This window comes from Orycteropus afer, unplaced genomic scaffold (assembly GCF_000298275.1).
Source record: "Orycteropus afer afer isolate SDZICR_OR568_19922 unplaced genomic scaffold, OryAfe1.0 scaffold00109, whole genome shotgun sequence".
NCBI classification, from domain to species: Eukaryota; Metazoa; Chordata; class Mammalia; order Tubulidentata; family Orycteropodidae; genus Orycteropus; species Orycteropus afer.
The window spans coordinates 3,511,795-3,524,892 of NW_006921696.1; the positions used below are offsets into that span (position 1 = coordinate 3,511,795).

General features: G+C 37.7%; 1 protein-coding gene across 1 annotated transcript in view; it reads right to left on the minus strand.

Annotated features, from left to right (window-relative positions):
• Nucleotides 1-13,098, minus strand: part of LEKR1 (leucine, glutamate and lysine rich 1) — a 332,736-nt gene that overhangs the window by 58,631 nt on the left and 261,007 nt on the right. The window contains exons 10-11 of the mRNA XM_007943551.1: nucleotides 4,400-4,564; nucleotides 69-368 (exon numbers count right to left, since the gene is read on the minus strand). Coding sequence (XP_007941742.1) covers nucleotides 69-368; nucleotides 4,400-4,564 — 465 coding nt within the window. The remainder of the gene's footprint in view (nucleotides 1-68; nucleotides 369-4,399; nucleotides 4,565-13,098) is intronic.

The window sequence follows — 13,098 nt, forward strand, 5'->3', positions numbered from 1 at the left end:
TTTTTTTTTTTTTTGTAAGAATATGTGCTTTTTTACTAATTGCAATGGTACTGTCATCTGAAGCCTACCTCTTCCTGGGACTGGTTAAATTGCTGCATCAGCTGTGTTTGTGCCAGCATTACTCTTTCCAGTTCATCTGACTTCTGTTTCATTTCCTTCCTCAGGTCTTCTGAAATGGAATCATTACTGTCTATTTCCTTCTTCAAGCGAGATTCAAATTCTGAAACCAAACTTTTGAGATGTTCAATCTCTTTTTCCTTTGATTCAGATTCTTGAGTATATCTAGTATGAGATTCATGGAGTTTTTCTTGTAGAGTAACTACTTCCAGCCTTAGATCTCTAGTAGCGCCTGCGATTAAGTCAGATATCTGCAAGAAAAATCTTGTATTAGTTTGTAGGTAATAGTATCCAGGTCCCCACAGTTCTATGGCTCTTAAAAGGTTTATTCTAAATAATCAGTGTACTAGTCTGATCAGATGAAATGGAATTCTATGATATATGTGGCTTCAAGATTCTTATTTTTGAAAGTTAAGAATAAAACTTATTTTTATCACTTACAAGTTTTTTTTTTTTTTTAATTTTTATTTTGATTTGGGTGAAACTTTACAGAGCAAATTCATTTTCCATACAGCAGTTCATACACATTTTGTCTCTTAGAAGTTTTTTTTTTATTTTTTTTAAAAAAACACCTTTTTAATTTTACCACCTAGAACAGCACTGCCTAATAGAACTTTTTACGATGATAGAAATGTTCTGTACTTGTCCAGGACAGTAGCCACTATGAGGCCCTGGAGTGCAGTGGTAGAATTCTCGCCTTCCATATAGGAGACCTAAGTTTGATTCCTGGGCAATAATCCCAAGCACAGCCACCGTTCATCTGTCAGTGAAGGCTTATGTGTTACTATGGTGCTGGCCAGGTTTCCTCTGAGGTTCCAAACTAAGGCAGACTAGAAAGAAGAGCCTGACAGTCTTCTTTCAAAACTCAATCAATGGAAAGCCTATGGCTCACCACAGTCCTTCACAATGTCTGATCTGCAACCAATCATGGGGATGGTGCAGGACCTGGCAGCATTTGTTATTTGTACATGAAGTTGTCATGAGCCAGGGGCTGACTCAACAGCAGCTAACAACAACAACAACAAGCCACATGTGACTACTGACAGTGGTTTGCTGGTAAATATTTAACTATTGGCTTTCAAAAACACTAAAAAGCCTGGATTTGTAGCATTGCTATAAATGCTCTCATCATGGTCAATTAGAAGCTACCAATGTGACATTACTGATAGCAGAGCTGAGAACAAATGCACACAATCAACTGCCACAAGCCAGTACTGGCTACTGAGTACCTGAAATGTAGTCACTGTGCCTGGAGAACTGAAAGTTTTATTTAATTTTATCTAATTAATTTAAATTTTAATAGCCACACTTGGTTAGTGGCTACAGTATTGGACAATGCAGTCCCAGAGAACACCAGAGTGTTCTGAAAATAAACTACTTCTTAAGGTAGTACCTGTGGAAAAGGGGATATAAGAATAACTTAGAGATGCTCTTTCTCACAGTCATGAAACTCTTCAGAAGGGAAAAGACTTATTTCTTTTCTCCTTAAAAAAAAAAAAAGAACAAAGACCAGAAAGCAAACCAGGAAAAGCAGAGCTGCTTCTGATGAAACATATCCTTATTTCTTCTTATGCCACAGATACCATCATATTACAAATATTAACACAAGAAACTAGCCCACGAAGAATCTGGAAAACATTCACAGACCAAAGTTCCAAGGACTTTGTGAACTAACATTTAAAAAGAATTATGTTTCCAAAATTTGTTTCAAATGTTAAATTTACATAAAGAACAACTTTTAAGAATAACCCAAACCAAAACCCACTACCGTCAAGTTGATTCTGACTCATAACAACCTTGTAGGACAGAGTAGAACTGCCCCATGGGGTTTCCAAGTCTAAATCTTCATGGAAGCATACTGCATCATCTCTCTCCTGTGGAGCAGCTGGTGAATTTGAACTTCAGCATTTTGGTTACTAGTTGAGTGCTTTAACCACTGTGCTATGAGGGTGCCTTTATTCACTACAGTTAGTTGTTTCATAAATTAATATTCCATTATTTTCAATTAATCCAGGAAGGAAGCTAGTCACTGTTAGGTCTCAACAGTGGTTTCCATCATCCAGAGGAGATCTGATACTGAAGTAGTCAATGTTATCCTTGGGAGAGGAGGCTCACGTAGCCACAAATATGTTTGGATTTTTTTTCAAAGGGAGTCAACATTTAAAAATCAGGAGCTTTCACTTGCATAGCATGGACTTCTGAGTTCTCTTGAGAAACTGTAACATCTGGCAAGTTGGGTCTATCTTTTAGTACCACAATAGTGTGGGTGGTGGGTCCTGATTGCCTCTTTAGCTGAGGGCTACTCCCTCAGTTATCGCTCCCCACCACTCACCTGCTGTTTGCCTATGCACCGAAACCCATCTGCCTGATCTGTCAGTGTTACCTCCCGATCTGTGGTGTAAAAAGTCCTCTCCATTGATGAAGACATTTTTTTAAAATGACTGATGAAATACAAGGAGCTTTGGTGGTGTAGCTCCTAGGATATTTGACTACTAACCAGAAGGTTGGTGGTTCAAAACCACCAGCCACTCCAAGGAAAGAAGACTGGGCCATCTACTTCTGTAAAGATTTACCACCTTGGAAACCCAAAGGGGGTTGCTATGAGTCAGTATTGACTCCATGGCAGTGAGTTTGGTTTAGGTTTTGGTGATGAAATACTAAAAAAGACTGGTGTTTCTCCAAGATTTGGAAGTAGATCCATGCTCAGTTGAAGCATTTATCCCCAGTTGTTGAAGATATTTTTGTATCTACTCTCAGACTGAGATGCTACATTTCATCTAAAAATAGTTTTACTTTCAATAATGGGTAGTGTGACTTCCCAGAAATGTATTTGGATTTTTAAAGAGTACTTTGGAATTCATTTAGATAAAATATTAATCACAAATTGTACAAGGAGGAGCTCCATTGTGTCCCCAGGTGAGAGCTTTCCCACTGCATCGTTATCTACAACGCTCACCATTGCGCCTTCACTTCCCTCTTTTCATTCCCTTTATCCAAGGTCTTTAAATGATGAACACTGCCATGTTTCATCATTTTAATTTCGAGACATCTTTAATGAGGCTTTGGCAATTTTTCCCTATTTCTTTAGTTTTTCATACCCATCAAGTTCCAAAATGAAACAAAATTACCTTAATGGCTGAGCTGCCAAGAGGGCACGAGCACTTGTGAAGTGAGGGGAGAAGGAGATGAGGGAGGTTGTGGGGCCTAGAACAGGGGAGGTAGTACTGTGTGTGAGCTGCGACTCCAAGCCTGGGCACATACTCTGTTGTCCTAATCAGACTCAGACTCACAAACCATAAATTCAAAGATAATATTATTAAGAATTTCCAGACAGAGTCTGCAGAGCATTAAAAACCCAAGTGTGAGGCTTGAGTGTGGAGCCTTGTGCTACTGCACTGGTCATATATGCCTGTGCTAAATAGGCTCTGCCTATTTTTCATTACTGCAATAGTGTGCCATAGCTCCTGTATGCCTACATAGAGGCCATTTAGGTCTCATCGGGTGCTTTTAAATTACATGGACTCTCAAATGGTTTCCATACTTAATGAGGTTATTTAAAACTAAGTTTTGGTTAAAAGGATTGAATAAGATGGGGGTGGGGAAGAAGGAAGGTGATGGGAAATAGCCAGGTTCCTTGGCTAGTAAAAAAAATAAAATTAATAGTCGGTGGTCTGACATTCAATCTAGAAAAGAGCATGTGACATACATAGAAAGCCAAAAAATATGTATATATTTTTTTCTTTTTTCCTATGCTACATATCTATAAAAACAGGGCAAAAAGGAAACCTTAAGAAAGTCTTAAATTATATTCAAGGTGCATTGTTTAAGAAATATGAGATGTCTGAATGCATTTGAAAAACATTTTCCTTCATTTAAAACTGTTCAGAATTTAAAATATTTGCGATTAAAGGGGATAAGCTTTAATTTTAATTGTGTAAGCACACCACATTATCTTTTGTTGTTGAATACTTGATAAGTTGCAATATCTAGCCACATTAGCCATTAGTTACATAATTTACATTATTGTTAAAATAAATTTATTTTTGTAGGAAAAAAAAAGATTGTACCCTTATGTAATTCAATGTAATTTATCTCAGTTATCCATTTTGGAGAACAGCCAAACTATTTTAATTTTGTGGCTAAAACCAAAGCACAGTGCCTATGAGGAAAGCTAGTAGAATTATAAATACTGTAGTGTTCTTAGGAGGAAATAATCAACATATTTACAGTGGTCTTAGCAGTTTCAAACCCACTAAATAATGATGACCATCCTAATGCAGACCTTCATTTGTAGTTCCTCTTGTTCTTTCTGATACTTCTGGATCATTTCTTGGTATTTTTCCTTTTCAATATCAAGTATCAGTTTAGCTTCTTCTTTAAAGAGAAGAGCTTGCTCCTCAAATTCAACTAAATGTTGGGCTCTTTGCTTGGTGAGTTCAGCTTCAATCTAGAAAACAGCATTAACACACATACAAAGCCATTTTTCCTCCAAGTAAGCACATTAATCTTATTTAGAGAATCTAATAAAACTGGGAGGGAGGAAAAAAAAACCTTCTGACTCAGACCTTGGGTCAGAAAAATTAGCCTTAAACCAAATATTCTAAGATTTTCTCAAAGACTAAAATAGGTAGGAAATTTAAGACATTTTATTATAACAGTTTTCAGAGAGGTTAAAAGATTAGTGTTCTGTACATTTACATTGTAAACTTAGTTCTTGCCAGCAACTCTGTAAGGAGAAAAAAAAAATAATAAAAGATAAAAACAATCTTGAGGCCCTTAGACTAAGTTCTGCTTAAAATTCAGAGGGGATATTGTGACAGTTAAGATGGGTGTCATCTTGGCTGGGCCATGATTCTAAGTGGTTTAGTAGCTATAATGTGGTTATACCCCCTGATGAAATCAGATATCATGTAACCACTTGCAGGATGAGATCTGCTATGAGCAGTCAATCAGTTGAAAGGGAGTTTCCTTCAGGGTGTGGCCTCCTTCTAGTATATATGGGAAAGCCCTCAAGCTTTCTGCTGGATTTGGATCCTGCATTTGGTTCATCATTTTCTTTGGTTCCTGGACTTGAACCAGAGGCATGCCGTATTACCTGCAGGTCTTGGGACTGTTGCCTTCGCAACCTAAGAGCCAGCAATCTGCCATTCTTCCTGCTGATATTGGGTTCATTAGCCTCTGCAGCTGCATGAGTTAGGAGAAGCCTCCAGCTTGATGTTTGATTTGGGACTTGGGACTTGCCATACTCTACAACTGTGTGAGCCATTCCTTTGAAATAAATTTCTCTATTACATATATATATATATATATATAGGCTCTGGTGGCATAGTGCCTAAGGCATTTGACTGCTAACCAGGATCAAACCCATCAGCCACTCCTCGGAAGGAAAGTTGGACACTCTACTTCCATAGTGATTGTTGTTGTTATGTGCCCTCGAGTCAGACCTGACTCATAGTGACCCCTCCTTGGGTTTCCAGGGCAGTATCATTACAAAAGTAGATTGCCCCATCTTCCTTCCAAGGAGTGGCTGGTGGGTTTGAACACCCCAGCCTTCTGGTTAGCAGTCAAATGCCTTAGGCACTATGCCACCAAAACTCCTATATATATAATGTTGTTGTTGTTGTGTGCCGTCCAGTCAGACCAACTCAGCGACCCTTCCTTGGGTTTCCGAGGTGGTATCACTACAGAAGTAGATTGCCCAACCTTCCTTCCAAGAAGTGGCAGTGGTTTGAACCGCCAGCTTTCTGGTTAGCAGTCAAGTGCCTGAGAGAAATTTATTTCAAGGGAATTTTATATATATAGGAGCTCTGGTAGCATAGTGGCTAAGGCACTTGACTGCTAACCAGAAGGCTGGAGGTTCAAACCCATCAGCCACTCCTCGGAAGGAAGATGGGGCAATCTACTTCCATAGCGATACTGCCTCGGAAACCCAAGGAGGGGTCACTATGAGTCGGGGCCGACTCGATGGCACATAACAACAACAACAACAACAACAGCAGCATATATATATATATAAGCTTCACTGTTTTTACTTCTCTAGAGGACACAACCTAAGGCCGTTACCATGTAGAAATGTTGATTTTTCCTATGGCATTTTGTTGGATAGAGGTCTTAGAAAATTTTGGATTCACAATCTGTTGTTTTAATGTGACAAATGCTAGAAGAATGATTAAAGGACAACAGTCTATGATGCTTGTATCCACATTCTGACTCAGACAGAATAACAGTTCTAGAAGAAGGGTTAAGAAATCCCCTAGTTCAATCTCTCAAGCTTCTGTGAATCCTAGAAACAGTAAATTAGGACTTGGATTCAGATGGAGCTGAGTTTAAATCTTGGCTCCAAATCCTGGCCCTGGCACTTTCTAACTGTGTGATCTTAAGTTTGTGAGTATAACCTCTCCTGGTCTCAGTAAAGTGAAGCTATAACTAATTCCATTAGAGGTCATTATGAAGATTAAATGAAATGAAACGTGTGTAAAGCTCCAGCAGGAATAGGAATTCAAGTCAGTGGAGATTATTTCTGTACTCTGATCTTCAGTTTTACCATGGAATCTGCATCATACATGTGTCTGCTCTGTGTCTCAACACTTCCAGAAACCGTAATTCATTCCTCCTTCCCCAGCAGGCATTTCCACTTTTCAGACAGCTCAAAGAAAGACTGTTTTTCCTCTTAGTTGAGCCAGCATCTCTCTCCCTGTGGTTTTCAACCATTAGTTTTGGCTCTGCCTACTGGAGCAATAGAGAGAACAACTCTACCAGGAATGGAGTCTTTCAGGCCTGGGAGTTTATCTAGTGACATTAGAGAAGGGGTTCCTAGCAATGGGCTGGCTCCAGATTTACACTACACCATGATTATAAATTCTAAGGAGTAAATGCAAGGTAAACTGGAGGAACACTATCAAACCTGACTGACTTTGACTGTGTGATTCAGGCTACTAAGAGGAGGAGAGGAGAGGTCAACTTGAATTTTTTCAAGGAAACACTGAACTCAGGATATAAGGACACAGAAAGTTTACTAAGACAGTACACAGGGAACCCTTTTAATCAAGTAAAATGAAGATACAAGACTCACTCCAGTGTGGGTTATATCCAGTTTACTGCACCAGATGTAGGACTAAGCATTTACCTCAAGGCAAAATAATTATGTTCATACTCAATGTAAGGAGCTGTCTTGGTTCTTTCAAAATAAATTTCTGGATTGTTTGGGGAAAGGCTAATGATGAGTCTTTTAGAAACATTATAGGATTGTCCAGATGTGCAGCCTTCCGCCTGCTAACGACTAGTAAAGCCTCTGGGGCACTGAGCTTAAAGAGCAGACTCTCTTGTGAATTCCAGATAGTTATATCCACTTGCCTCCCATATGTAGCAATTTAGAAATCTCATAAAAACCAAACCAAACTCATTGCTGTTGAGTCGATCCCAACTCACAGTGACCCCTCCTTGGGTTTCCCAGGTGGTGTCACTACAGAAGTAGATTGCCCAACCTTCCTTCCAAGGAGTGGCTCGTGGGTTTGAACTGCCAGCCTTCTGGTTAGCAGCCAATGCCTTTGGCACTACACCACCAGAGCTCCTGGAAATATCATAGGAGAATCAAATACATTGTTTGAACTGGAAATCTTGATATATTTCCCCATTCTCAATAGCCCACTCCTTCCCCAAACCTGTTGCTGTTGAGTCACTGTTGACTCATGGTGACCCCATGTGTGTCAGAGTAGAACTGCAATCCATAGGGCTTTTCAATGGCTGTGATCTTATGGAAGTAGACTGCCAGACCTTTCTTCCACAGCACTGATGGGTGTATTCGAACAGCCAACCTTTTGGTTAGTAGGTGAGTACAAACAGGGAACCTGTTCCTATCTAGTCCTCCCAATTTTAGGACATGGCGCCATCATCCATAGTTATTCTAGTTAGTAACTGATGAGTCATCTTTCACATCTCTTTCCTTTACTCTACACACTCAATCCAACACCAATTTCTGTTCATTTTACCTCCAGAATATACCTTGAATCCATTCATTTCCCTACATCTCCACTTCTACCACCCTAGTTCTGACCACTATTACCTCTTGACTAGTCTCCCTGCTCCCACTCCTATCGCACATAGCACAGTACTCTGTATAAAATAGAAATTGGATCCTTTTATTCTCTTTCAATGGTTTCTCAATGCATTATATAAAAATCAAAACTCATGTACATGATCTTCTACTAGGTCACATTTGTCTGAATGGACAAAGCACTTCTTCCTTACATAAACACATCTCATGCCTGGGTATAGGACTCGGTAAGCAGAACACTGGCTGGATTCCAGCTCCCTCCAACCCCATGGCCTGTGTTCTTGTGTAGGGTGCAACCTGAACACTCTACATGGGAGCCCAGGACCTCTCCATCTTGACTCCTGCCACTTTTCCTTTGACCACTGTGCTCCAGTCACACTGGAACAGAAAAGTCAGAAGCACATGAAAAAAGGAAATCAAATTCAAAATATTTGGGAAGTTGAAAGTTATGACTTTAAGAGTTAATAACCCAAAAGATAACTTGATACAATTTAAAAAACAAAAAAACAACTAAAAAATATTTATTGAAAAGCTCAAGAAAAATGTGTGCTGAGGTACTGAAAGACTTAAGTATTCAAAAAACCTTTGTGTTGGCTAATTGGCTCAAGTAGTTATTTTAGGACAAAAAGACATCTTTCAAAATAGGAACTGATGGATCAAATTAAGAAAATAAGAACATATACAAACAAAGTAGGACAGGATAAACTCTAAATTAGATGACAGAAGGGCTTCAGGAGGACCTTTTCAAGACAAGTTCTTTAAATTTATTATGGGGAAGAGGACATTTAGGAAAGCAGCAGGGTCTCTTGATGAAGATGAAATAAAGGAAGCATTCAGGGAGGAAAAGGGGATAGCTGACTGCCTTGAATGAGTAGAAGGATCTGAGTCAGGAAGCAAAGAGATCTTCTTAACCCTGGCCTGTCCCTTAAGATAAACTACTGTAGGTAAAAAGAAAAAAGAAAGGAAACAATGGTTGGAGGGAGGGAAAGGAAAAGCACTATAGATAAAAGGGAAAAGAGTGATTGACTGATTGGGTTTTTAAATTGCCACCCCGTGAAAGAGAATCAAAATGATGAGCTTCAGATGGGATTTCTAAACAGTTAGGGAAACTGCAATGGGACACCAAGCGCCAGTTGACTGTATGGATGCCGTAAAACAGAGATGAGACTACTGTTCCCTTCATGATCCGATTAGTTTGAACAAAATGATAAGCCTACCAACACAATGATTTGCTTAAGCCAGTATATTATTTGCTATTGAGAAGAAGAATTCATGCCAGATCGTCATGTTTATGTTTTCATATGCTGATAGGAGCTGCTAGCTTAAAATATCTTGGCTAGCTGGATTTAATGTTTATGCAAAATAAACAAATTTGATGATACTGTACATATAGAGCATGAACCACTTAACATTTAACAGTAAATTTGATAGTCATGGGGAAACTGATTTTTAAAAGAAAAGCCTTCATAATAGACTTGCTTTAGAGTCAATTATGCTCCATAGGCGTATTCCAGAGTTTAATTGTTTTGCTTTTTATACATCTATATCCTCCTTCAGCTCTATTCCATCTCCTTGGTTAAGACCTCCATGATGACTCCATAGCATTATACTGTGTTCTTCTTCAATTACTTTTGTACTAGTTGAAATGCATAATGCGTATTTTATGACATCTGTGTCTAATATTGATGTGTGAAATACTACTTTTCTACTAATTATTTTCTAAGTGAGATCTTTGTGGGCAATTTTGGTTTTATCATTTTCTAATTCACATGAAGCCAATTACCTTGATATAACAATCACTTAATACTCAGTTCTTTTAAAACCAATAGCGATTTTAGATGTCAAAGTAAGGATCAGATCATTTACTTACATTTGATATTCATATATTATTTTTGAAAATCTATCTCCTAAAAATAAATTACTGTACTATTTTCCAAAAGTTAAAAGCAAATACTGAGGAAAAAAGAAAGATACCAAAAATGAATACTTCAGATTATTTCTGAATTTACTACTGAAAGAATAAATTATAGAGGTAGATGATTATTCAAAAAATAAAATTCGTAGTAAAAAGTTCAAAGCTAAGCAATCAGAATATGTAGGTGCAGGCCAATCCTACCAAGAATTGTGTGAACTTGGCATGGAAAAAAAGAATGTTTTCTGAGTAGCTAATAAGAGCTAAGATGGAATGGTAAAGGATGCTTTTCATGTATTTATTTAATTCTTTTATTTTTTCTAATTTCCAGTTTTTTATTTTTATTTTTGCAGTGTTTCCTCCCTCCCTTCCCAACCCTGGTAACCAACAAAGAAAGTATCCTTCCATATATGAACCTTTCCTTGACTTTTTACAATAATGAACTAATACTATATTTGTCTTTCTGTAATTGACTTACGTCACTCAGTATAATGTCCTCCAAGTTCATCGCTGTTATGCGGTGTTTTGCAGATTCTACATTATTCTTCAGTGTTGCATAGTATTCCATTATGTGTATGTACCATAGTTTGGTTACCCATTCTTCTGTTGATGGGCACCTAGGTTGTTTCCATCTTTTTGCTATTGTAAATAGTGCTGGGATGAACGTGGGTGTGCATATATCTGTTCTTGTCTTGACTCTCACTTCTTTAGGATATATACCTAGTAATGGGTGGTGGATTGAATGGTATTTCTGATTCCAACATTTTAAAGAATCACCATACTGCTTTCCACAATGGTTATATCATTTTACAGTCCCACCAACAGTGTATGGGAGTCCCAATCTCTCCACATCCTCGCCAGCATTTGTTATTTTCTGTCTTGTTGAACTTTGTTATTAGTACTAGCGCAAGATGGTATCTCGTTGTTATGATTTGCATCTCTCTAATGGCTAATGATCATGAGCATTTCTTCATGTGTGTGTTGGCCGCCTGAATATCCTCTTTGTTGAGGTGTCTATTCATGTGTTCTGCCCATTTCTGAATTGAATTGTTAATCTTTTTGTTGTTGAGGTGTTAGAGTTTTCTACAAATTTTGGACAAGTCCCTTGTCAGATATGTCATTACTGAATATATTTTTTTCCAATTTGTAGGTTCTCTTTTGACTCTTTTGGAGAAGTCTTTTGAAGCACATTCAAATTTAATTTTTAGAAGTTCCCATTCATCTAGTTTATCTTCTGCTGTTTGTGCATATTGGGTTATACTTTGCAGTCTATTTATGCCATTTATTAGGGTCCCTAAATTTGCCACTATTTTTTCCTTGAGGAACTTGATAGTTTTAGGTTTCACATTTAAGTCTTTGATCCATCTGGAGTTTGTTTTTGTATATAGTGTGAGGTACAGATCTTGTTTCATTTTTCTGCAAATTGATATCCAGTTTGCCAGCACCATTTGTTAAAGAGACCATCCCTTTCCCAGTTAATGGATTTCAGCCTTTTGTCAAAAATCAGCTGACTATCATTTGATGGATCTATTTCTGGGTTCTCAATTCTGTTCCACTGGTCTGTGTGTCTGTCATTGTACCAGTACCAGGCTGTTTTGATTACTGTGGCTGTATAATACTTTTTGAGATCAGGGAGTGTGAGATCTCCTTCTTTGTTCTTCTTCAATAGTGCTTTGTTATCCAAGGTCTCTTTCCTTTCCATATAAAATTAGTAATTGGTTTTAACATATCCTTAAAGAATGTGGATGGGATCTGGATTGGGATTGTACTGAATGTATAGATTGCTTTGGGTAATATTGACATTTTCACAATGTTCTTCAATTTACGTAAGTCTCTCATGGTTTCTTGAAGTAGTCTTTTGTAGTTTTCTTTGTATAGGTCTTTTGTGTCCCTGGTAGATTTATTCCCAAGTATTTTAGTTTTTTGGTAGCTATGGTAAATGGTATTGATTTCCTTATTTCCTTTTCAGCAATCTCTTTGTTGGTGTACAGGAATCCAACTCATTTTTGTATGTTGATCTTATATCCTGCCACTATGCTAAATCTCTCAATTAGTCCAGTGGTGTTTTTTTTTTTTTTTTTAACTGAGTCTCTTGGGCTTTCTATGTATAGAATCATATCATCAGCAAATAGGGATGGTTTGACTTCTTCCTTACCAATTTGGATGCTTTTGATTTCCCTTTCTTGCCTTATTGCCTGGTTAGGACTTCCAATATAATATTGAATAGAAGTGGTGATAGAGGGCATCCATGTCTGGTTCCTGTTCACAAGGAAAATGGTTTCAGTCTTTCCCATTGACAGTAATGTTGGCTATTGATTTTGCATATATGCACTTTATTATATTGAGGAATTTCCCTTCTCTTCCCATTTTTCTGAGAATTTTTAACAAAAATGGGTGTTGGGTTTTATCAAATGCCTTTTCTGCATTGAATGATATGATCATGTGGTTCTTTTCCTTTGTTTTATTTATGTGATGGATGATGTCGATTGTTTTTCTAATGTTGACTCATCCTTGCATACCTGATATGAATCCCACTTAGTCATGATGTATTCTTTTTTTGATATGTTGTCAGAGTCTATTGGCTAGAATTTCGTTGAAGATTTTCATGATGGAGATTGGTCTGTAGTTTTCCTTGTTAGTGGTATCTTTGCCTGGTATTGGTAACAAGGTTATGCTTGCTTCATAAACTGACTTTGGGAGGATTCCATCCTTTTCTATGTTCTGTAATAGTTGGAGTAGGATTGGTGTCAGTTCTCTGAACCTTCAGTAGAATTCTCCAGGGCTTTTTTTGTTAATAATTTTTTTTTATGACTTGTTGAATTTCTTCTTTTGTTATGGGTCTGTTCAAATTTTCCACATCAGTCTATGTTAGTTTAGGTAAGTAGCACATTTCTAGAAAGCTGTCCATTTCTTCTAGATTTTCAAATTTGTTGGAGTATAGTTCTTCTTAAAAACAAAACAAAACAAAACAAAAACCTCAAGTCAATCCCAACTCATAGTGACCCGTCCTTGGGTT